This window comes from Chiroxiphia lanceolata, chromosome 10 (assembly GCF_009829145.1).
Source record: "Chiroxiphia lanceolata isolate bChiLan1 chromosome 10, bChiLan1.pri, whole genome shotgun sequence".
NCBI lineage: Eukaryota > Metazoa > Chordata > Aves > Passeriformes > Pipridae > Chiroxiphia > Chiroxiphia lanceolata.
Window position 1 is genome coordinate 12,772,372 of NC_045646.1, and position 26,651 is coordinate 12,799,022.

At 37.2% G+C, this 26,651-nt stretch overlaps 1 protein-coding gene across 4 annotated transcripts in view; it reads right to left on the reverse strand.

The window, feature by feature from the left end:
* The window catches only part of ATP13A3 (ATPase 13A3), a 59,021-nt gene that overhangs the window by 18,700 nt on the left and 13,670 nt on the right, over window positions 1–26,651 (reverse strand). Inside the window, exons 1-19 of one of the 4 annotated variants that reach the window (XM_032697622.1) lie at window positions 23,224–23,262; window positions 18,733–18,826; window positions 16,663–16,836; window positions 15,733–15,903; window positions 15,348–15,418; window positions 12,658–12,738; window positions 10,840–10,909; window positions 9,852–9,986; window positions 9,054–9,126; window positions 8,197–8,328; window positions 7,021–7,200; window positions 3,976–4,133; window positions 3,131–3,319; window positions 2,233–2,294; window positions 1,483–1,633; window positions 1,278–1,394; window positions 581–598; window positions 338–491; window positions 132–252 (exon numbers count right to left, since the gene is read on the reverse strand). In XM_032697622.1, the coding sequence (XP_032553513.1) occupies window positions 132–252; window positions 338–491; window positions 581–598; window positions 1,278–1,394; window positions 1,483–1,633; window positions 2,233–2,294; window positions 3,131–3,319; window positions 3,976–4,133; window positions 7,021–7,200; window positions 8,197–8,328; window positions 9,054–9,126; window positions 9,852–9,986; window positions 10,840–10,909; window positions 12,658–12,738; window positions 15,348–15,418; window positions 15,733–15,903; window positions 16,663–16,836; window positions 18,733–18,783 (2,108 nt within the window). In that variant the 5' untranslated portion in view covers window positions 18,784–18,826; window positions 23,224–23,262. Of the gene's footprint in view, window positions 1–131; window positions 253–337; window positions 492–580; window positions 599–1,277; window positions 1,395–1,482; window positions 1,634–2,232; window positions 2,295–3,130; window positions 3,320–3,975; window positions 4,134–7,020; window positions 7,201–8,196; window positions 8,329–9,053; window positions 9,127–9,851; window positions 9,987–10,839; window positions 10,910–12,657; window positions 12,739–15,347; window positions 15,419–15,732; window positions 15,904–16,662; window positions 16,837–18,732; window positions 18,827–23,223; window positions 23,263–26,651 lie in introns of those variants that run through there. The other 3 variants (XM_032697620.1, XM_032697623.1, XM_032697621.1) reach the window with 3 other exon arrangements.

Consider the following 26,651-nt stretch of genomic DNA (forward strand, 5'->3'; position numbering starts at 1 on the left):
ATATATGTCAAGACAGAAGAAAGCTAAAGAAGAGTAGTAATTGATTTAAACAAAAATACACATTACATATTAATCCAAAGCATGCAGCTTTTAAAGCCTGTTACTTATTAAAAAAGTGAAGTCATTCTTACCTATTAATAGTTTGGACTTTGTGCCATGTAAGCTTAGACTCCAATTTTCTGTGAGCAAGAGCAATAACTCGGAAGCCTTGCTTAGTGTATTCTTCCAGGACATGCTCAAAGTCAACAGGAACTTTAAAAAGGTCAAGTTTAGAGTTATTAAAATATTCGTATTACAGCTGAGCTACACAAGAGATAAAAATAGTTTGTTCCTTTACCTGTTTCCTGCTTACACAAGCTGGCAATCACTTCTGGGGCACCTTTCATGTAAGCATCCATCCTCTTCTCCCCTAGAACTCTTGCTATCACACACATACGCTGCAAAACTGAGGAAAACGGGAATTGGCGCACGATTCCAATCTCATAACCAGTCTGTGTCACACAGGAAGGAAGGAAAAGAGTTACATCCACATAGATTCTAACAAAAATAGGCAGGTGCTTAATTGAAAAAGCACACTTACCGAAAGCTCAAAGAGTTCCTGAAAAAAAGAAAAAACACATTCACTGTAAATATTAATTTTAAAGTATTTCTTCAGCTACAAACTATTTCAACACAAATCAGTAAATGAACCTGCACAGCATTCTTGATATTGTCCCACTGTATTTTCAATGGATGTCATAAAAGCTGAATATAAATATACTGCATCTGTTTAGTACTCTTTAAGTGAGACATAGTAGAACTTTTGGGTTTGATTTCTTGATTAGAATTTGCAAGACCTCTCACAGTCCAACCTGTGTCTGTTTAGCCTATGTAAATGACTAAAGTACTACTACAGTGTTTCAGAATGAGGCCACAGTTATTGAATATATCCCCAAAATTTCATGTAAGAAGTTTCAAGAACATTCACACGTCAACTATTGCACAGTAATTACTGCTGTGCATGTACACAGTGAGAATTTGGTAACAATACTAATATTAAAAGGCATAAACTCAAAAAGCATTACTGTACTTTATAATTAGTTTTTAAGCCAGTAATGCTGACACTCAGTTTGCTCACCTTGAAACTGGCCTATACTGAACCACTGCCTTCAACAACAGTTTAAACATGTTTCTTCTATCTGTCAGTTCTGATCCCATTTCAATTTTATCAGCCAGAACCACAACATATAGCAAAATGTATTTGCTTAACTTAAACCAATTGTTTTGAATTTTTATACCATTTCTTGATCTGTTGCTTGTTTGGATTCTGGGGAAAGTTGTTTTGAAGGTCGAACCACTGTTGGCATGATTCTATTATGAAGGGCTGTTTCCTCTTCAGTTGCTTCTTCTAAAATCTGTATTTTAAAAAAATCAACTAATTTATACATTCATTAACTTTGACTTTCTCATAATGCGATTTTCAGGAAAAAAAATGGCACTTACCCATCCTATTGCTTCAAACATCTTCAAATCAAGTGGATCCCCAGAAAGTACCCCTTCAATTTTTGTAAGGGAATGACAAGTTGCCATGCAAGCAACAAACTCGGACTTCTGCAAGCTCTCACTGCAAGCCCTCTCTTCCGGCAAAAGGAAACTGAAACAATGAAGTAATAATATACTTAGCACTATAATTATTTATTATGAGCCAATTCAAAAGGTTTGTTTAGATTAACAGAAGAAAATTGACTGCATAAGTCTCTTCACTCGTGTTTTCACACATCACAGAAAACAAATTAAGACTCTGGGCTGGAATCTTCAGAAACCATCACAACTTCTTCCTCCTTCAAACACTCCACTTCAAATACTCATTCACTGTCTAGTTTGATCCCTCATAAAAAGGCCTCTTATCACTTTGTCATTAACTCAATTAGCTAAGCTCATTCATTTTAGCAGACCAAAAAGTCATCACTTAGGAGGACAGGATTAAGGAAACATGCAACAGTTGGACTGCAACAGTTTTGCTGTATGAACCTAATGAGGTCTCAGACTTTAACAAAGAAAATTCCTCCTCAGCTTCCTAAGGGAGTTACAACCTGAATTACACCTAAGCCATAGTTTCAGTGGCATTCCTACAGCTCATTACAGAAACACAAGCATATATCAGATCACACTTCATTTTCTATTCTATTCTGCTGAAGCCATTACAGCACAACTGAGTATCACATCTGCTATCAGCTCTGAGCTTACCCTTACCGAGCATTTTCCACCCGTTGAATTCCCCAAAGATCCAAGCCATCCTCAGTGAGTGTGCCAGTCTGCAAAACAGACCAAGGGGTATGGTAAGAAAAAGCCTTCAGAAACAAATTATCCTCAGGTAAAGCAAAAATTAACAGCTATTTAGCCAAATTATACCTGAACAACATACTTTCTTTCAAATTCACTTACAAATCAAGCCTTCAGGACAAAAGATAGCGTATCTCCCTTGCTTTTTGCTGGTAACTAAGTTCCAAATCCACTAAATAACTTCAAAAAAACGTTCAAGGCAATCATGCCCCTTGCTAGAGACAGGACAATGAAACAGATCCTTAAAATCCAAAGATGATAGCTCAACATTTCAATATTCAGAGATTGGGAACAAAGGAAAATAGGTACTGACCCTTAGTGTGGGTACTTATTATTTGAGATAAAATCTAAGGAGGAAAATAAATTTTATTTAGGAAATAACCAAAAGGAAAGAATTCTGGCTAGAGACATTACTGTCTTTCACTCATGTTTTTATTAAGGAATAAATAACAAAGTATGCTGTCTTGGCTTTTCATTGAAATGAATGAAAACGAGAAACAAGTCTGACTTCACGCTTCAATTTTTCAGAAGCTTGTGTACTAAATAAAGTTCTTAATAAACCTCAACTCCCACATTTCTGGGGTGCCAGTAGTAAGCTGGGACATGGGAGTCTTGAGATAAGAAAACATCTCTATTATAACAACTTTTTAGAGAAGAATAAATTAAGAGAGTTACTAGATGGCAAACACTGAATACCTGGAAGCTAAGAGATAAAAAATGACCTAACTTATACGAAAAGTAATTTTCCTTTTTTGTCTATACAAATTCCCATTTGTAAGACATGGCAAAGTTCCAAAGTTTACCTAACCTTATCAAAACACACAAGATTCAGCTGGCCACAAATATTTATCCTTTGTGGGCTGATGCAGAAGATGCCAATTTTCTTCAGCCTTCTTTGTGCATAAACGATGCCAGCAGTCATGGCAGCAGGGAGTGCTGGAGGCACCGTGATAGTGATAATGTCAAGAGACTCGATGATGATGGTATGGGCTGGAACCTGCAACAAAGCTCAGAGTTAATGAACAAGATCTCACTGCTTAAAGATTCACTATCCCACTGAAGTGTTACCAAGAGCAAAGCCCAGTACAGCATGTTCCAGATTGCCCAGACATTTCGCACAATCTTCACCCACCATCAGCAACCACACTAATCCAGTCCTAAATTATCCACAACCCATAACTTCACATTGCCACTTTTCCCCCTGAAAATGTATCACTTTGAAACAGTAACTGAATAATGACGAACTTTGAGAGGGGAACGAAAACCCAACAAACCAAAAAACTTATCAGGTTATCAGTTATCAATTTCTTGATAAGGATTTATTTGCCCACAGCATGCTTTAGATGTGCTGTATGCTATTTCTTCCAACTAGATATCAGTCAGATGGCAATCTTATGTATAACAAAGATAAAAATCTAGTAATTGGGTCAACAGAAATTGAAGTAAACTCAAGTTTCTCTGTAATATATACAAATTCTGCTTCTGTGATGTATTTTATTCTCAGTAACCTGGTTTTTCTCATTCTATTGATACAAAATAAAGCAAAGAAATTTTCTCTTAATCAAATTGTTTCTCAGCATCTGAAGTGTGTTGGAAGTCATAGTCAACCCTTTTCTAAAATAAGGCAGTTCTGGACTAGAAATTAAAACATACCTCATTTAAGATGCTATTGACAACTGTGTAAAGAAATCCAATGCCTGCCACCACCACCAGAGACAGAAGAAACAAATAGGCATCTCTGTAGAGCTTAAAATCAGTTGGCTTTGGATAAAGTATGGAACGAACAAGCTGTCCTTTAGCAGTACTAAAGCCTAGAAATAAAAAGCAGTTAGTTATTAAAAGTATAAACAACAGCAAAGCTATTCAACCATAGTAAAAACCTCAATAAAACCCTTAAGCTACTAATTTCATTATGACTGTTTCTCAATATCCAGTAACAGATGTTTTGCAATACTGTAATTAAGGTGCTTCAAAAATGTACGTGCACATCATACTGAATGCTTTTCTCCTATGGCAAGGACATGAACTGATGCAAACAAACCCTTCTTCTGCAGCAGCAGTAATCCCTCACATGGTTTGGCATGGCAGAGTTTGTTGTACTGTGTTTTGTCCCTCACAGTGGGGAGCTAGTGGATATATTTATTGTCTAATTAAGCCAATTCTTGAAAAAAGAAAATGAAGTTATTCTTGGAGTCCAACATCACATACATAAATGGAAAGTTGGTGTAATTTCCTTGACAGCCAGAACGAAAGATTCAGAAACAAACTGCAGTGCAGAGAGTCACCCTCTGGAGAAATCCACCCCTTGATCACATTTTGACACCTAAACTAGCTGACTACCCTTCTAAGGGTCTTACAGTCAAACAACCAATAGATACTCCAAGATCCTCCTTGAACCTTTGCTTCAACCTGTAAAGAAGCCAACGCCAGTGCCCAATTTTGTATGCCCAAAACACTTTCTATCTGCTTAGACTTCAAAGTCTATTACTACAACTTCAACATCAATGTCAGGTCTTCTGGCATTAGTGACAGCTACTCAGTCTGCAAGCCACCACAGCAAAGGCTGAGCCCTCCACCCCAATATGTGGCATACAAGATTCTACCAGAACAAAGCATCTACTGCATCAATCTTAAAGTGGATGAGCTAATCACAAGAGGAACAAGGCATGAAGCCTCCAGGCTTTGAATTTGCTACTGCAGAACACAAACCATGTTCAGAGAAGTTCAGCATGTCTGTATGTACTTAGTCATAAATGCTTTGTAATTTAATAGTACTCAACAAAAAAATAAGAACTACTTTTGATTTTTTTTAATGGTTTTGCAGAAGGTTCTGTAGCCACATAGGCTACAACACATCAGGGTAAAACAATAAAAGAAAAGAAAAATGTGGTGTCTTTGAGAACACACTGGACATACAGTGAAAAATTCTGTTCTCTAAAACAAAATAACCAATTTTAAATTATTTACAATTTAAGCCACAATGACATACATACTAACATATTCATGAACTGAGTTTCAGAACAAAAAAAAGAATACATTTAGCTCATCAGTATTTTATGTGTATTTCAGCTGTAACATCAAACATGTCATGTTAAAGGCTTAACTTCAAGAGTACTGTGAGTACAGTTCCAGCAGATCCATCATATATCCTGGTTTATGACAAGATTAGGATTACATGCCTTTGCACACAAGCAGATGGAATTCTGCTCTCCCAGAATTTTTTTAAGGACTACATTTTCTATTATCTTCAATTTGAGGCATCACCCTCTCTCAGATAAAAGTATCTTTACTTGTATGCCACTATGCAAGGGTTACTTTTGTTCTTACTATCAAATATCTTAGGAACAAGAAGCTACAAGTGCTGTGACATCTATCCAGCTCTGTGGAGAGGGAAATTCCCTACTTGCCTAAAAGCTGTCCCTGCAAACCAGACAGAAGAACAAAGGATTTTATATCACTTTGCTCCTCTCTCTATATATAGTCATAGCAGGAAAAGCATACTTCTCCATATGTAAAACCTGAACAAAGTCCACAGAGCTCAATTCATCCTGTTTACAACAGGAGCCAACTCACTGTCACAGGCAAAGAGCAGACTAAAAACATGACTTCAGATGTCAGGGGAGTAGGACTCAGCATGTTGGAAGCAGCTACAATTCTCCCTGTAAGGGTTACAGACCATGGTGTCAAACTTCAAAAAAAAGTGTTATCCTTCCTGCAGAGCAGAAGGAATACACCTCCAGCAGCTCAGTTCATTTCTGTTGCTGTTGGGGATCACCCAGCTGTACCTGCACTTCAGGCTGTGCTCATGAAATTTCTTATTTAAGAAACAAAACAAGTTGAGATGGACATTATTAAAGGGCACAAGTGTTCAAGGAAAGAGAAATATTTCTTTGAAAAAAAAGACTAATAAAAGCCCCTAGGAATATATCAATGAGTTCAGTGTAAAAAAAAAAAAAAATCAGAATGTTTACTGCTAAAATAGACTAATAGAAGGTCAAGAGAAGACATCAGAGAAAGAAGAGGTTAATTAGGATGAAGTAATTTGGTGGAAAACTTGCTTTAAGTAGCAGTCTAGTCAACATTTTCTTCTATCCAATTCTATTGTACCTTGGATTATAGCTTGTGTTCATTTATTTTGTACTAATTTTCTTAAGATGATCTTTGTAAAGCAGAATCCCACAACTATGTTAGCCTGTGCAATTGTTTTTAATAAAACATCTGTATTATTTAACCCCAAATCCCTTACATATTAGTATGAATAAGGATTTCTGTAGACAGAGAGATGAAACTAATTTTTCTACGCAAATGCCATGTGCTTTGACAAAACTGTGGGTAAAGAAAAACATTTGGCATTGTCGAAGACTCCACTAAAATCAGCTGTTCCCCACTACCCTCCCAATCTGATGGTATGTCAAACCTTTTCTAAGAGACCCACATAGTTCAACCAACACACCATAGAAGACATCTAAAGGGTCTGAAAATGCATTCAAATACATTTTAAATTGATGCTGAAGACTGATTCCCTTTCTTGCTTGTCACTGATACTCTCCAGACCATCTAGTTCCATCACTGTTTTAAGACATTTATCAAATTAGTTGGGGCATACTCCTTTATCCAAGCTTAACAGTATCAGCCAGTTGACATACACCTACAAAAGGGAGTAGTACATTAACAAGTGACAAACTTAGCAATCAATACCTGTTCTCACTACCAGAGCCTTGACCAACTCTCCAGTGTAGAACCGAGTTTGAATGACGTTGGTTCCACAGAACAGAGTGTGCCGTTTGTGCACTTCAGGGCTGTAGAGTTCATCTCCCATTGCTTTTGGATATTCTGAAGGATTCGGCAGATTAATCTTTGTGACAGGAACACTTTCACCTTAAATGGAAGAAGAGTCTCTAAGCAAGATCAAAGAAGGACATTTTATCCTTCACAACTACAAGTAACACAATATAATCTCACTTCACCAGCACAGGGGCAGATTATGGGAGCAATCTTCCTTCCAGCATGTTATTAGGTAGTCTCTCACCTCTTAGCCTCAGCTCACCAGATTTCTTACCCAAATGCTATTTATTTAACTCTATTCCTTATTCACCAATACAGCTTTTGTGCCTCTTACTTCAAATCACATAGGTGTAGAATACAGTTCATTGAAAGAAACAGGACAAGCTTCCTTATCTTGCTGAAAAGCATGACCCCATCTTTACTCAGAAAAATTAGAAGCTGAAGAAAATTACTCTCAGCTCCTTTGGTGACCAAGTGCACTCAAGCTAGGGCTGCAATCCATTTTTATTAGTTGCTAGCAGCAGCAAGAGGCTCAAGTATATTCAAAAAAATTGAACATGATAAAACACAATCTCTGAACTACAGTCCTCTAAAAGCTGTCAGTTTGGGTAGATTATCCTAGGAATAATACAAAGTCCATCCTACTCACTGATATGTTCTTCAAACACATCAGGTCTCTGATTTTAGCGTATGCAGGCACAACTTGAGATAATAATCTGCAGTTTTAAATAAAATTCTATTCACTACCTTCATTCTTGGAAGAAGCTAAAAAGTTTGGGAAAAAATTTTCTGAAGAAGCAATGCTGTAGAATTCAAACTGCACTGAGAACACCAAGTGAAAAGGTAGGAAGGCAAACTATCACAAAGACATCTTTTCAATAAGAAACCATATTTGGACTGCCAAACAGCACCAGGCTGCTGTTGCAGACAAGCAGAACACAAGTATATACGTATTTAGGAGTATGTGTAATTGCAAGAACAGGCACATTTCAAGCAAAATAAACATATCCACTTCTGCTAGTACATACTGCAAGTAAAGCATAAACACAGGTATAAACTAATACATTTAGCCATGCAAGCTTACTTTACCTGTTAGCATACTTTCATTTACAATGCAAGTACCACTGAGAAGTACTGCATCACAGGGCATAATTGTCCCATTAGATGGAATCAACATGGTATCTCCAGGCACTAGGTCGGTGGAAAGGATTTCTTCTATTTCTGAGAATTAAAACACAAAAAAGTTTACTTGAAAATAGCCACCATCTACAAAATCTGATAAAGATCCTCACAGCCAAGATCCAGGTGGTGACAATTAAGACTACATTTCATTAATGGCATGAAATGATTTTAAAAATATACAGAAAAAGCCATTGATAAGCCCAATTCCATCACAAACACATGACTATAGTTCATCGTAACAAATGAAAGGAATCAAGCTTGTACAAGAGAGATTAACAATTAACTAGTGTCACTTCAGTAAAAAGACATGAGTCCAACACAAAGGTATGTCTTACAAAGCAATATCACACACCACAAACCAACCAACTTTAACTGCTGTGGTATCCAAATGAGCAGAAGTCCAGAAACCAACTTGCTGGGTAATAAACTGTAATGGAGACCCAATGCATGCACATCTTTAAGCCAAGAAAGAAACTACAATGAAAGTTGTTACGTAAGTGGAATGGTAGAGAACGAGAAACAGGAAGAGGACAAGCACCTAATCTAGAACAAACCTGAGGCTCACTAAAAATACCATCCAGAAGGCTAATCCCAACAGATTATGCTATCTACATTCACTCTGCAACTTCGCCTTTTCCCATGCAATTTGCTAAGAAACTCAAACATTTCAATGTTGTCAAAGAAAGAACAGATGCACGTTCACTTTACACTCACACTTCATGAACAACTTAAATTCAACCTTCCAAACCACCTGTGAAATTTACCTTGGTTTCCTCTGCAGACAGAAACCCTTACAATGCTGTGAGCTGCTACCATGTCATGTAACATAACATATTGCTGCAAAGGGAAGAAAAGACTTTTATTGAAAAGCATAGCTTGTCTTCTTCTTCTAAATGTACATTCTAGCTCTACAAGTAGAAGCGATGAGATTCTGTAATAACATTGTTTAACAACAAAATGTTACTCAAAACATTCTCTTGAACATAATTTAGAAAACTTATGGGCAAATAAAATTTGAGTGCATCAACCTGTACAGGCTCCTATTTCAAACAGCACTCTGGAAGCAAATATATGCTGTCATGCAAAATGTTATAAAAACATTTGGTCATTCACATACAACAGAGAAAGTTGCAGTAGTTGTATGAACTTGAAAGGTAAGAGGGCTTTTTTCCCCCTCTGGTCTGAATTCAGAGATTGCAGTTTAAGGATGATTACTATTTTGATTTCCATCAGCTACAGCTAAGTCTACAAAGAAAACTGAATGACCAATTTAACACATCCACACGTTACACTGGTGCTCAGCTCTGTTGGGCTTTTTCAAACAGAAGCAAACAATGCAAGACAGAGTCCTCTGTCAATACAATTTAGTACATAAACTTGTGTCCAGGCAGTCTCAAAGAAAACTGTAAATCCAAATTCTTTCAGCTCAAAAAGGCAAAACGTGTAACAATATTCTACCTGTATAACTCTGAAAAATTCTTTAAGATTTGTAGGCAATTTCACAGTAAAATAAGGTAATCAGTAAAAATCCAAAAAGATGCACTTGTTTTCTTTGAACTTACCTTTCTAATGGTGTAGAGTGAGCTAACAATGGATATTACAGACATGATCACAATTGCTAATGCATAGTAGTGATACTCATCAGTGATCCACAATATCACACTGAACAACTGGAAAATGTAAAAAGGGTTGAGAACCTAGAAGAGTGACAGAACATTAAAGTTACACCAAAAGGTCACACAGGTTCTCCATCAGAAGAAAGTCAGAATTATCATCCTCCATGAAGCAGACAAACATTTCAGTTCTATATACATAGTTTTTGTCTGTTCTGCCAAGCTGATCCCACTTTTCCACTACTTCCTTGACTTCTTGAAAGCACATTTCTCACTAAAATAATACACAAATGCAGATTTTGAAGACTGTAGTATGCATTTTCCCCTACACTTCAAAGCAAAATGACAGGAACATCTGATGCACTTTCAGTGATAATTCTTAAATGAACTGGGATGTTATTTTCTATTTCTTATTAATAAATGCACTGATACCTCAAGTTCTTACTCTGTTATTTCAGGTTGGAGAGTTTCTTTGTTCAAAATTCTGTTGTGCATTATTACAGCACATAGATAACAAGCCAGTTATTCAAATCCACCTGATACAAAGACAATGGAACCAATCCAACAGAAGTATAAACAACACCACATATGTTGTAATATATGATACCTGGGCTCCTCATGGAGAACACTGTCATTTTATGTGTTAAATTAACTAAAAAAATTAAATAAGGTGCTGACCCTTTCCAAGAATTCTGACACGTTTTCTAATGTCCTTGCTAAGGCGTCAGGTTGTGAATTCTGAAGAGTTTACAGCTAAGGCATCTTAGAGCCTTAGCTCAAAGGAGAGATGAAGAGCTCAGTAAAAATCATCCATATAATTTTGCTTTACAGTGCTGGGCTCTGGGGAAAGGTTTCCAATAGTCAATAGTCACTGCACTTACAGTAACTTTCAATGATATAGTTTTTTTTCTTTAATTTGATAAAGAAAAGATCTTACCTCCTTAACCAGAAGCTTAAAAATGGAAGGCACTTTCACAGCAATTTCATTTACTCCATAGAATGCTTTTCTGTATCAAAAAAGAAAAATAGAAAAAAAAAGGTAAGATTTTTATCAGGAGTCTTACTGATGTGAAAGTAATTCCGCTACTATGGGAAAGTATAACATATTACTAAATCTGTGGCACCTTTTATTTATCATATTGTTTCAAAAGGTGCTTATCAGAAAACATTTACACAGTGAGATGTTCCAATACAAAGGTAATTATTTTATATTTCAATTTAAACTGTAACTTAATTTTAAGTTCTTTCATAACAAGATTTTCCTGTGTATAGGTCCAGTGTTATTAAATATGTCATTCTGAAAGCCAGTGTGTGATTCTCATTAAACTAAGCTCAAACGGGTGTTATCTCTTACCCTACAGTTAGACACAGTTTTCAAGGTCCTGTATCTTACTTTTATTCTTAGAATGAAGAAAGGCAAATCATGAAAGGAGGAGCAAGAAACTAAGTTCTGATGGGATCCAAGATGGTTAAATCTCAGTGATGTGAAAAAGCCCTTAAAATATGATCTTAGGGGAAAGGCTTTTACTGTAGCAAAAGACACAAACTGCCAGAAAATGAAATGATAAGCAAGCAGATGCTTCCATATTTTAACCTCTAAGAAGGTCTCATTTTCCAAAAAATCAGCCAGGAATGCAACAGAAACTATTCTAGTTTTCGTACTGTATCAATGAATTAGAATACTAACAATAAATATCACAACATATACTCCAGTTTGCTGTTCACAACTGAGAACTAAGAAATCCCTGAACTACATGCCATTAAATTACATTTTAAGACCTTTCTTCTAGACTAGGTTCTTCTCTACCTATGCACTCCATCTGCGTTACTTGACAGGCATATTTACACCATTAGTCTAAAGCAGCATATTAAAACAGTAATTATTTTCCCCCAAGTTATTTCTTGACAATCATAATTTAAAGAAAAAGTGGAAAATGCATTTAGCTCCAACTAACCAGAGACAGAGCCACATAAGCTATGGGACACACTTCAAAGTCCTAAGACCTGGGAAGCTTCAGCCTGCTCTTCCTAATAATCAGAAATTAGTTGCAGTTTAGGTCAGGTTTGCTACTTCCTGGTATCCAATAATCCTTATTAGCCATCTAGCACACTATCCCCTATTTCACAATGACCACTAGAAGAAACCAAGCAGCAGCAGAGTGATCTTGCTCAGCTTTCCCTTCGAGCTGTCAACAATCTGCAGCTTGAGGCAAGCAAGAACCTTTCCAGCTAAACAACTCCTGATGGACTTTTCCACTGGGCATCAGTCTATTTGCCCCTGAACCCATACACGTCCTTCAACAATGACAGTATGTTGTGGTAACATTTATGCTGCTTAAAGGTGAGTTATGTGGAAAAAATAACTACATTGTTTTATATCAACTGCCAAATTTCACTGTACACCTGTCAAAGTGGTTGAAAACAATGTTAGCTAATCTTTTTGTACCATCATCCTATTTCAAAATGTTAAGCACTAAATAAAATTTCAGAAATATATTTTGAATTACTTTAATCAATCCAATTCCCATGGTCAGTGTTGCTTGAGAAAAGTAAGTCAATGTAATATCAGAGTCTAGTTCCTACTTAATCTACAGGTAAGAAAAACAATGATTTCATCTATATAACAGCCTTCTTTGAAGAAGTGTAGCAGCCTGTCTGCAAATACTGCTCACTCTATTGCCTTCTAGTTTTGTTGGTACTCTGAGCACAGGTAATGGAACAAAAACAATTCTTAGCTCAAATACTGTAATATTACCTGTAATCATGCATTTCCTTTGTCAGTCCTGTGCTGTGTTCATTGTGAATTGCAGAGCAGAACGTAGACTCATCTAGACCTCTGAGTAAAGGAAAAAGTCAATGAGTTATTTAAGAAACCTGATATTTATAAGTAAGTCTTCAGTAACTCAAAAGAGTTAGGTCTTTGCCAAGAGGTGCACTGTATTATAAAACAACCAAGTCTATGTTTTAAGCTGTTTTTGTCAGAACTGTAGTTACTAATGAAACATTAACAGCAGATTTTTTTGTTGGCATGTCTTACTCTGCAGGATAGTCATACCTATTTCAAGCAAAAATGAGACACACTTAAAAAAATGAAGTAAAATACTTGCATAACTAGTACTCAAAGGCCTCTAAAAAGTGAGCAATCAATATGCATTAATATTTCTTCAAATTATCTTCATTTGATTCTAAGCAGTAATGGAAGTATTTTAGAAATAATTATTAGTCAATTTATTAAATAAATCTGTACCACAGCTACTTGGCAGCATCTTGCTATCAAAATGCTGTCCATGACCAGGAAAAGTACAGTCTACATTTTCAGTTCTTTCTTAACACCAGAAGACTCATCTTCACAGGACTTTTCTACATGCTGTGAAAGCAAATGCTGTACTTCAGAAGATCTGCAGATAAGCAAGCACATCTGAAACATCATTATGTTTGCACTTATGGGATCATTTTAACTACCCAACTCAGTAAATCAGACAGTATCATGCCCAATATCCAGGCATTTTCTCATGGACATACTTTGGATGCACAGGAAAATATTACCTTCTAGCAGGATGTTCTCTGCTTTTTACAGTACTGGTACAGACTGAATTCCCAGGGCATTAAAAAAAAGAAATCCCTGTGTGCACACAGTTTATTATACAAAGCACTCATCAACCCACTCAGAGACTCAGTTGACACTAGCTAAAACAAAACAGACATCCAAGGTCAGAGTTGCATCCTCTTTGGCTTTGTGACCAAGTCTGATTTAGTTTAAGAACAATTACACTTGCATTTCCTGTGTTTAAAAACAGTGATCTTAATATGATGGTAATATAAAAACAATGATATGAAACTCAAGCTCTCATAACTGAATTAGTTGCCCAAGAAATCTTAATTTGCCTCCTTTCTGTGTTGTGCTACATCTTTCATTATGTAATCAAACTGTTCTGTCCCTGGGTACTTGCATAAGCAGCTGCAGAGTGTGAATCCTCTCCATGATGCAGGACTGTGCTTAGATCACAAGCACAAGTGTGTTGCCTGCCTTACAGATTTTACTTTAAAGGCCTTTGTCTCATATACTGTCTCTTCTCAAGTATTAACTTGATTCTCTACCATGTTATTAGGTAATACCAACTTTTGGTTTATACACATGAACTGAAGAGCAAAATAAGAAAATATATCTTGGCAAAGGACAAATTTTTAAGACCTCTTTTCAGATTATTTATCATTCATAAGCTCAGCTATTATTTTGCATGTGGTATCCAGTACTTCACTAAACGACCATTCACTTTAGAGAAAAGTTATAGGAAACTGGTACTTTTATCTGACCTTGTGAAAAAGTGATTTAGTGCTCTAACAATATCCAGAGTGTCTCAGATCCAGTTCTTTCTCCTCTTTATTATTCAACAGCTAAATAACGATGTCCAGCTCAGCTACTGTACCTGACTAAACAAGTGGTCAGGCTCAGCCATGGCTAATACATCAAACAAATGAAAGTTTGGTTTATCAGCAAGAATGTGATTGAATAAATGCTCACATAACTTCACAGGCATATCTGAGATTTTTTTCCGGGGCTTATAAATTGACTGAGTTATCACAAGAACATCAAAAGGCACAGTCAGACAGCCAACAAATGCCAAGTTTCAAGTCAGTGCTTTAATGCTAAGGAACAACATTTTTTTCTAAACACATGGAGTCATATGATTTTTTTCCAATACCTGTTCTTAACACACAAGTAAAGTTTCTTAATCGCATCTGTGGGAAATGTTCCCTTCGAACAGTCTAATTTAGGAACACCATAGGCATGAAAATAGGACTTTGTAATGCAAAATGACAAGTGTCACTACCTGCACCACTGTAATTCATGGGAAGCTTAACATAAAAAATGCATACAAAGCTTTTAACTATTTACACATGAACTGAGACATTTCCACCCTCCCAGAGCAGGATTGCTCAGTTTTGTAACTGCTTGTGTTATGATCATTTCTTTAAACTGTTTTAATTGCTGATAACTTTCCATTTCATTTGCAGCAGACCTACACAAAGACGAGCAACAACATATCTGGTGAATTCCCCTTCTCCCTTTGGGTCCAGCTCAGCAGCAACACAAAAAATGTAATTTATTCCATCAGAAGCAAACTTTTTGAGAGTTTACAGAAGTACAACTACTATCTATAAACAGGTGCTCTGATTTTCAAATAGGACTCCAAGAACAGGTAAAAAGCCTGCAGAGGCATGCAGCTTGTCACCCTGCAGGAATCATGCTTGATCAAGGCAGATCAAATAAACACCTTTCTTCCAAACTCACACTGACTTGAATTCCCTGTGCTCACTATGGTTCAAACAAAGACTCAGTGACCTAAAACAGCTGCTCAGAATATGACACCAATTTTCAGCATGTTCTATTGTACCTTTTAAAAAATGTCTGAAGCACAACACAAAAGCAAAAGGTATTCTTACCTTACAACATCAAAATTTTGAACTGAATCATTCCAAAAATACTTCACACTGTGATGTGTGAAATAACGAATCTGCAAAGGCAACAGACACAGATATTAAACTGGCACCACTCAACACCTCTCTTCTGACTGACTTTATTCTGGGCAGCGACAGTAAGTGAATGTAGAAAAGCTTCATTGAAAAGCAAATACTTTTCTTTCAACATAATCTTTCAAGCATTCCACAGTTTCCAGTAAAAGGTTATTGAGAAGATTTGTGTTCCACCCAAAGAATGAGTTAGCCTTCTAGACAAAAGTAGAAGCTCATGTGTGCTGTATTGTGTTTACTCTCAGCAGTACTTGAGATACTTGATAATTAGCAAGCACAGTATTGCAGGTGTACTTACAGGCAAATATTTTTTCAAGTCGTTTTTATTCTCTTCTGCAGCAGATTCACAGAAATGAACAGCATGGCCATTTGAAACCTTGTGTACTATAGGGTTAGGATTCTGTAAAGGATTGGCTCCCAAAGAAGGCATAACGCGAACCTTTGCACAAAACCAGATCTTGAATTCATCCTTAAAAAGAGGGGGGAAATGAGTTATTTGAAACAGCATTTAAACAGCATTTTACTACAACAGCTGTAGCAAAATGTGTCAACTGCAGATAAAAGATTTGCAAAGCCCACCCATAATTACAGAACATATCCTCAGTATCAGCTACCTTAAGAATAATTTTCTTTCCGCAATTCTAAAAGCATATTTTTTGCAACAAAAGATCTATTTTTTGTAAGCAATGAGTCTTGGTACCTGAAGGTTGACATATTCAGGCCTTCACAACTACTCTGCAGTAGGAGGAACTATGGGATTGCTGCACCCACCCCACACCTTCTGATAACTGAGGACTAAACACAAGATCATAACCAGGGACTACACACAGCAATTGTGCAGGAAGAAAATGTCTTGAAATCAAACCACACTGGGGTCAACAGTTACACCTTATTTCAACAAATATATCTTTGCTGAACAAGGGAGGGGAAACCTGCAAACCACATTATCAGCTTATATGAAAAAGGTATCTGTTCTGTAACTTTTGATGACAACAGCATTCATGTATTTAATTCTTAAAATGGAAAGCTAAAGACTTTGTGCTATGTCAGCTGCAAACAGCTGTCAGTCTTCCCATACAGGCAGCGAACCTACATACAGTACCAAGGAGCAACAATTCTGCCGTGCTGTAAAACACAACCACATCTACACTGCAGGCAAGGATTTGTGTATTCCAGCAAGCAGGAAGAGGGATGGCAAAGAACTGCAAACTGGGAGAAGCAGACTTACAGTTGTTCTCAGCAGAACCACTTCACAGTCCTTGAGCGTAGTCCTTTTGCATGTTGCTTTCACACGCCACTGAGGCATCCAGTAGAGGAGGAGGAGAAGAAATCCACCAGAACAGATCACTCCTACAGTAACTAGCACCAACTTCCAGCGACATAGATCATAGCCAGAGATCTCCTGCATGGAAGCAGAAACAAGTAACAATGACCCTCTTAACTACTCTGGCTCAGGATGCCAACATTAATTTTTCATAGCATGCAGTATTTAAAGAAAATCAAATTTCAAAGCCATTTTCTCTTCTTGCTTTTCTGGGGTAAGGAAAGATTTAAAAACATTTAGTACATGGTGGAGTGGCAGCAAAAAGGAACACTGTTTTGCTCGGTCAGAAATACAAACAACAGTAAAAGCTTGACAGAGGCAGATCACCCACACAGTGCAAAACATTTCACTGCAGTACCTGGCTCCTCTCTGCACTGCTCCCTAAGGACTGAGGTTGCAACACAACCTGCCTTAACTCTCAGTGAATGACATTTTTGACTGTGACACAGCACAGGTCACTAAGTATTTAAGAGCAAAAGCATGTGGTTTTGTCAAATGCTGATTTTACAACATTAGCATTTGATTAGCTATCATATACACTTTTGAATTACCACTGCAGGCTGGATTTCATACTTTCTAAACAAACCTGTAAATACATTTATCAAACACTACTTTTAGTGGTTTATTTTGCCTGCCATTTAACAAGAAATGCTACATTATAAACTGCAAGTCAGACTCAAAGGTTCTGTAACTTTCACCAGCTACAAAAATCCTCTTCTCCCACTAAAAAACCTCAAAGTATTTAGTGTGCAAGCACCAACTTAACTTGATGACAGCCAGGAAAAGAAAATAATTTAGTGACTTACTGGATGCTGTGTTACATTCCTGAGTTTCACATTACATCATTAGATTATATTTCCTGCTGTAAAAGGGCAATGAAGTTTCCCATTGAGTCCCACCCATTGTTCACATTGACATCAACTTTTTTGCAATTTTTTTTTTACTTTTCATTAAACAGTATTAGAAGTTGTTTAAACTCCTTCCCTAACAAAAGGCTTTTCAAAAAATTTGTTTTGCCACCTTCTCAGCTGACAAAAAAGCAGAGATAAAGCCCATTCTCTGTTACTCCCAAAACACTTCTTAGCAATAAAAATCAGAGGGTGAAAGACAGTGGGAGAAGTTAATGCCTCTTTTTAGGGCAAAATTAAATTATTTCCTCCAAAAAGCAATTATTTGAGTGATCAGGCCATAAGCATCTCCTGTTGTACAACGTATTTGCCTACTCTCTGTATTAGAGCTGTCTGGTGAAGAGCAACTTTTCCCAGCTGTGTGCACAAGGATGGAATAAAGACTTTAATTCACAGAAACCTATCATTTCTAAAGAAAAAAAAATAAATCCCTATATACCCAAATAGACTAGAAATTTACAAGTCAACTTCTGGTATTTTCCTGTCAAAGCCTATTGCTGCATCTTCCAGGACAAACGGTAAGAGGTATCATCGCTCCAGCAGGAAGCAAAGTTTATGTGCTACTAAATACCCACAAAAGTTCTTGTCAGGTCCTCAGAAGTGGGTCTTATCTGCATAAACAAAAATATGCAAGAGTATGCAAAGTACAGTCATGTTATGAAGCATTAACCTGTTTTAAATGATAAGAAAAAAGCTCCAGGATTTGGAGATAAAAAACAAACAAACAAACAAAAACAAACAATCACCACCAAAAAAACCCACAACCCACTTCTTTTCTATTTTCATTTTAAAAAAGAAATGTTAAGTACCAAAATGTGCTATCTATTGGACTAGTGACCTCAACCAGCATCCAAAACCTTTGCAAAGACTTTCAACAAAAACCTGTCCTATCCCAAGACTAGATTTCTTAATAACAAAAAAATATTATCACAGATAACCTTATAAAACTGATAAATTATTTATACTGAGACAGTCCATTTCCTGATGTGATATGCCCACTTTAGACAGAAAACTCTGAAAATGTGTTTCTTTCACTGTATAAAAATAGATGTACAGAATTCATTACCATCTCATCTTCCTCTGCTTTATTGACATATTTCTTTTCTTCTTTCTCCATGTTTAGTATGATATGGAACTTCTCGACTTGAGATATGGAAGACCTTCAACAACAAAAGAATTAAAAATTGATGCAACATCACTGATTTTATACCTAAGTTTGAGGTTGTTTCAAGTTAACTTTCTGTAAGTGCATACACATACATAAAACACTGCCAAATATTAATACAGATCTTAAATTTGCACTGTTACTGGTTTCCAGAAGTAATGATCCAAGGAGCTCTATAAAGCTTTAAAATTGAACACAGGATGAATATAAGTGAAATACTGCAGAAACAGCAGGCTTGGAAAGAGGGGGAGGAAGCTTGTATCAATTTCACTAACATTCTACATGCAGTAAGCAGTTTTTGGTACATTCTACAAGCTTCATGATGGAAATGTAAATTAAACTTGTAAAAAGAAGCTTAAAAGTAGGTCAATATTACACATTTGTACTACTCTGCATGTAATAGCGCCAATCAGAGGCTTTCAGAAGCTGGGCTATCCTTCGAGGGGAAAGGCACTGTACCCCTGAGATGTGCATTTCTCATCCGAGCAGAAAAATAGGTACATGCTAAAAAAGGTTTGGTCCCCAGTTTAGTATTTCTAAATCAAGACATGCTCAATGGTCAGTCTTTTCCCTTTTTTCAGTATTCAATTTGTATCAAAAGGTTCATTTCTCTTTGTAAATCTCTCACAGTTGCTGATCTTGAGGTGCTTTGAGGACAGATTATAATCACAAGTTTCATGAATAGGGAAAGACATGAAAAAATATGAAGCTGTCTACGAGATGAATGTAGGGCACGGAGATCCTTATTGCAATAGGGGAAAACTACAAAGGCTACACCATACTATGAGGTTCATCACAATTTTCAGCATCACATAAACAACTAAAATCAAAAATACCATGTCAGAAAGCTAAATTTTGGAAATTAAAACTGCATCTAACCTTCATTTGGGCACCCCTGTCCTGATAATTGTGTACAATGTCTAATTAATGCACCCATATCATATTTCCACAGGACCAACTACCACAGTTAAAACCACTGAACAGCCAGTGCTCACCTGCCAAGACACAGATTAACTATAATTCTCTACACTGACATGGTACAGCCTTTGATTTTATTTACTGCACTTACATAAATCTCTCAGAAAACAGCACTTACTACCACAGCATGTAACCAGTCCTCAAGTATTAAGTCATAGCACAAGTAGTTATTGCAATTGTGCTTTTTCAGGCTGTTATTAGTATTAGGTAGCACAACCATTACCAACTTATTTGCTGTTGTTAACTCCCCAACATTTTCACAAACCAAACCACCAGACTCCAAGTCAGATTCCCTCAAAGCCAGCCCTCAGATCCACGCACTTACGTTCATCAGCAGTGCCAACTTCAAGGGGTCCTTCCTCCCAACTCCTGCAGCTTATCAACATCATCACATCCTCATGTGTTTTCTGCAACCTACCACCTCCTTTCCAGTTAACCCTATAAATGAAGCAGGAACCCAACAGAAAAGGTTTCTTTCGCTGCCCAAATCTAGGTCTCCTCAGAAATCCACTCCCACTGTTAAATAAGATCCTAGCAGAAAAAACACACACTCAAAGCAGAGAACTGCATCACTACACAGAGCTCAGTCTCAGGTGAGAAGCAGCTCAGCACTTCATAAATTGAGTGCTTGATACAGTTGGCATTTTATTCTGAATAGAAGGAAGCTAACTTGGCAACAACTGTCTCCTTTCATAGAAACACCAGCTCACATGTTCCTTGCCTTGTTAAACTGAAAATTTTCTATTGCTATTCCAACAGTAATCTATAATCTTACCACAGATTTATTTGGAAATTAAAACACACAAGCCATGCAAATTCTAAACCACACTTTTGCTTAAATTGCCCCTTTTCTTCACTAAGCAGCTTTTTATTCTGGGAAAGATATAGGTATATATGAAACCAGTTAAAAATCTGTCCTAAATCTACACGGGATTGCTAAAAAAGCTCCTGAGGACAATCTTTGAATTAATCACATCAAACAATTTTATGTACACCATAAAATCACATTTTCAATCAAGAAGTCACGCAGCCAAAAAAAGTTCTGTGTATTTACAGAATTACACTTCTAATAGAGCTCACAGCTCCAGAAGAGAATTATCAGATTAATCATACTTTAACTAATGTGCTCTTAAACGAACACGCACTTTCCCACTATAATATATGGTACCACCAAAAACAGTGCCTGCAGGCAACACTCCAACTTGACAGACACACCGAGCAACAACTTGATACAGGAAAGCACCAGTGAGCAAAATATCTGCAAACAGATTTCAGATCAATTGATCTCAACTGGAATTTCCATATGGCCAACACGTCAGCACAGGCACATTATGGAACACCACGGCAGCACGAGAGAGAAGTGCAACTGCCTTCATTTGGGGCTGTTCCAGTACAATGAAGGAGCATCAAGTTGTGGGTCTGAAGAAGCACAAGGGGAAATCTCAGCGCTAAGAACACCAGCAATAATTCCTGTGATTCAATGAGTTCTATGAACACCTGGGTAGAATCAAACAGGGAATCCATGAGGAGCATTAGGAGGCTACTTTTGACTTGCATCATTAGCTCCATCTGCATTATTTTATACTCATTTACTGAGCAACCTTCAACTAACACACACATTCTCAACATTGCACATACTGCCAGTAATTTTCAAAATTAAACTCAAATTCAAATCTTTATACGTAGAAAACATTAGAGATATTTTCTCAGTTGATGGGTCATGAAAATAATTTCTTTTCCACAACGAAGAACAGCACTCTTTCTCCAATTGTATCCCTTCCAGCACACCATCAGCACAGGCTCATCATCCAGAGTTCAAACAGGTAACTGCTTTGTTTGTCTCTCACTGCCCTGCTGAAATTTGGGGTTGAACACCACCACAGGGACTCCACAGGGCTGCCCTCCTTGGGTGACTTTAGGCTGCTGGGTCAGACTGAAGGAATGTCACCAATTCAGAAAAGACTTCAGCAATCTGCTTCTGATCTTTACTTTCTTCTATAATATGGGGGGAAATTAAACATTTAAACATTTAAATCTTTAATCAATGATTTAAATATGAGCCTTGGACTTTTCAGACCATGACAGAGTATGACATTTTACTAGTACTCAAATTGAAGTGAGGTTGAAATCCACTTGCAATAAGCAACATGGACATAGGAATATCCAAATATAACGTGTCTTTGATGCACAGTATACGCTGCTGCTCAATTTCTCTCCAGTCCAAGTTCCCTGGAGTGAATAGCTGGAGAAATCCTCTCCCCCTTTAACAAACTGAAAATAGAAACCTTTACAAAAAAGGGGCTAAAACCAATGGAAATAGTGAAAGTTACTGTCACTCCATTCACATAATTTTTACTTATGGAGCTATTGTATAGTTAAGCATACTCTAGAGACAGAGATAGGAAATATCAAAAATGTTTGTAAAAGAAATGCTGCTTGCCACCGAGATCAAAAGAATGAAATCACTCCTAACGTTTTAGAATAACTTAGGGACTTAATAAATTTAACAAATGGTCTAGAGATCAGGTGAACAGTGTCTGAACTGCAAGTACTTCTAAGAGCATACATTTGAGTCACAAGCTTAAGCAGTAAATCTGCAACTTTGCAAAATACAGCCTAAAACTAAATGCATCCCCCAGAGTGAAGAAAGTGGTGCACCTTTTCTGAATTACTACACCAATAGGTATTTGTTGTTCTAGCCTGACTAAACAACCAAGATACCAAGCAATTTTACCAAAATATTTATAGGCAATAAACATTTGCAGCAACAGTATAAAGTTGCAAGTGACTTCATGGTATGTCTATTAAAGAAATTGTTTTAAAAACACCACAGCAAGTCTCAATCAGTACGCCTGAAGAGTTCTGTAAGCAACACTTTCAAAGGACTATTGGCTTAACTTAAATCAGTTTTCTAACAGTTGGCATAATTAGTAAACTACTTCAGTGTAAATTTTACCCTTAAAGTTTGATTTGGGAGGTAGGAAGTAAAGATATCTTCCTTCTGTTCTATTCATTTGTCCCAATTCCACAATCCTTACATATAATAATACCCTAACTCATTTATATACACATTGCTGCCATCAGTTTATTCTTCCAGTTTTTCATTATAACTGGAAATTTCAAGAGAAAAATTTCAAGGTCTGTAAAAACTACAGCTTTCCTGCAATCAGTGTGTAATTTAAAACCCAAGCTTCTCAGATTAAAATATAATTTTTAAAGCCGAAGTCTAGTAAAATCCACGTGTGGATATTCACAAAAAATTATCAAGTTATTACATTTGCTTATGCTATGTTATCACCTGTCTGCTTAAAATACACGAGTAAATAAACTAACACATTTGTATCTTAAACACTCCCTATTTATTCTTTTCAGATATTTGTAAAAAATCTTGTGATAACTAAGAGTTTCTCTTACCACCAAGCAGTCCAGCAGCTGTCCTCTCCACTTGCTTTTGTTACCATGAGTTGGCGAGGCAGTTCTTAATAACGGAGACCCTATCTACAAGGGAAGTCCTGACAAATGAACTATTTTGTCTAAAATCTAAAAAAAGTCTCCAAGGGCTTTTCAAACTGTTATCAAAAGATTAACATATCAAAGAAAATTTGGCACTGCTTGGAATGCTTTTTTTTTTTTTTCCTCTTCCCTCCAGTGTGGCCAAACAATTGCAAGACTGTGGCCGGGCTGGCGCGGAGGCTGCGCTGAGGCTGCGCTTCCAGGCATCAGCCGCCCGGTCCAGCTCCTTCTATTCAAAGGACAAATGCCTCACCAGGAGCCTGCAGACAGTTGCAGGTCCATGCACGAGCCCTGATACTATCTGTCCAGCTAAAAGCATGTGTGCTTTGGACCAAACCCTTCCTTGTATTTACAGCGGTTGTGAGTGAAGACAACAACATTCATTTTGAGGAGCTAATCGATGGCAAAGGCGGCACTTCAGAAATACACACATTTCTCACTCTCAGCATTTTAAAGTTTATCACAGAGCATAAATGAAGCAATCAGACACACCAAATGAGACGACCTTTAGAGATCAAGTGCTACAAAGCTAAGAAAGGAAAGTTGGTCACTACCTGAATATCACAGAAAGAAGTGACTTTTCTGTACAAGACAAGGCTCAACCTGCTCTGCTTTGGCAAGAACATGAAGGGCAAACAAAGACGTGTAGCAAGGCAGACAGAAAAAGCAGGAGACGTGTATGAGACAGGCCAAACTTCAAATCCACCTATGTGCAAAGACTAATATGAGTAAATCTTACCCAGCTCTCAATGTAATCACTGTCATGAAATAAATCAAACACTGTAAACTAATACAGGAAGAAAATTAAGACGAAAAAACCCTGACTGACCTGTCTAGAAAACAATCCTGGTGTAGATCAAACATGATTCATATTACTGACATCCTGATCTATTGTCTCAGCAAGTGACCTGCCTGGCTCTCCTGGATCCAAAAGGGCTACTGAAAAGGCTAAACCTCCTCTTTCAGAACTTATTTTCAATAAATGCATCCTACACTAAGAGACACCTTACAGCTCTGGAGTTGAAAATTAAGTTTCTAAACAGCTCAATGCCATTAAAAGCCTTTAAGATTTCTGAACTAAAAAATATTTTGGAAGTAATCTTCAACTGTATCCTGACTAGGTGCCAAAACACAGGAAAAAAAGGGGGTTTTTTTGAAACTAGAAACCCAAACGTTATTTAGGTCACACAGAAATTAAACATTTCTGCACTTTACCCCAATAAGGAATCAACCTCACAAGGTAACAGACCTTACTAAGGCAATGTTTATCACCAGGGCTTATTCTTGTTCCAGTTACATGAGATTCCCACATACTGAAAGCAGGTACCAAATAGTCCTTTTTTCCAAGCATTATAGTAAAATTTTTCTGGATTCATGCAATGGAGTTATAATGGAGATAAGAGAATTGCCTTATGTACACAAAACATCAGCTAATGCTCAATCTCTGCCATACTGGTAGTTATGAAATTAAACACGAAGAAATACTCAAGCAAGAAGAGCCGTAACAGGCCAGGGAGAGGAATGAATGTATCTTCTGAGAATATATTCCATTTCAAACTACACCCAGCTTCTTGGGAAAGATGAAAACTCAGCCTGGGCTATAGTCAACCATTAACAGAAGAGGATGGCAGTTCATTTTCCAAAGTGACTGAAAAAGACTGATTCTTTTGTCCTGACATAGAAGCCACCTTTCCACATTACCTTACAAGGGCTGTGCACCAGGTGTTCCACAGGGCCATTTGAAACATCCATGGAGAATGGTGCTTTGGAAGACAGTTCTGCACTCAGGCCAAATGCCAAAAGATGCTCTGAATATTAAATGTATTTCAAATTTGAATGTTATAATATGCCCATATGCATATAAAACACAGTATCTCTTATCTAAGTACTGCGGTAAAAAACAATGAAAATAATTCTTCAAAATTATTCCAGAAAGATTAAGAACACCTTTCCCCCAGACCATGAAAACATTTCTCAGCAGACACAAAAAAAATCTGCCCTTGACCCGAGATCTCTTTTGCATCTTGCTTAATGAGACCTCCTGGGCTGTACAGATTTGGCAGCACTGGCCATGCAAAGCTGCATTTGATACATCCACCTTCAATGCATCTTTAATATTTATCCTCAAGTCAGAATTGCCAGCAGGCAAGGAAAAAAGTTCTAGGTATAGCTTAGGAGAACACGCTCCAGAAAAAGTGCACTTTTAAGTGGAGTTATAAAAATAGAAGGAAAAGTCTTATCAGCTATTGCTGCTTGAGCTTGCAGCTCCTGCCCATGCCAACTGCCAACGAGTTCCACACACAATACCTGAAAAGCTGAATCTAAAACACTGGCTTCATTTAAAACATGCTGTAACAATAAATAAATTGACAACAACACAAGGCTAAGAAAAAGAAAGGACCAGAAAAAAACGAAGATTAAAAAATATTCACGAGTACGTTCTTCTCAAAATGTAGTATATAATATGCTACACAAGCTAAAAATCCATCACCAAAAAGCAATTTTGAACACATTTCAAGCTTTCAAGACATGAAAACAAAATTTCTGCCCACAGTGTCTTGGACATAAGTCCCACATTTCCTTTCCAGTCCTTCTCCTTTATATCCTAAGATATCCTATTTCAGCATCTATAAAAATAATGTACTCTTTCCTAAAATTTCTCCATTGGTGGCTTTTGAAACAGATGGGCAGAACCTGCAGCCACTCAGAATGAAAAAAGGACCATTTTTACTAGACTTGCAATTAAAAAGCTAGGAGTCTATTTAAAAGGCTATAAGAAAGCTCTGCTAAAATGCACATTATGACGTCACCAAACAGTGTGTTATCAGGATTCATCATTAGTCTCATGACCTCCTCAAAAGAATGAGTTTCCAAGTTCTTTTTTATAGATTCTCAGTCTCCAAGGAGCTTCTGTACACAGGTGTGCCAGCACTCGGCATTTTTGCTGCTCTGGTGTGTGTCACTGTTGCAGTGACAACTCCCACTTTGTACCCAGGACCACAGCCATGGTTTGTGGTGGACGGGATTATGCTACACCCTGGACTTGGACGGATCCATATGCCTGAGCTGCAGCACAATGCTAGAGACTTCTCACACCACCTGGCAATTCTGACACCATGTGGGAGAGTCTCTTTGCCTGTTTCCGAAACATAAAACCCATGTCACTCAAAAACCACCTTGAAACTGAAACACAACCCTCCACAGGTGATATACACTTAGCCAAAGGTCCGGGGCTATCACGTTTTTGTGCCCGCAAAAAACAAAAGGTTATCACATTTACTTCAACATGCACTACCATGAGCTTACACATGTAGTTTAAATGCACTTGT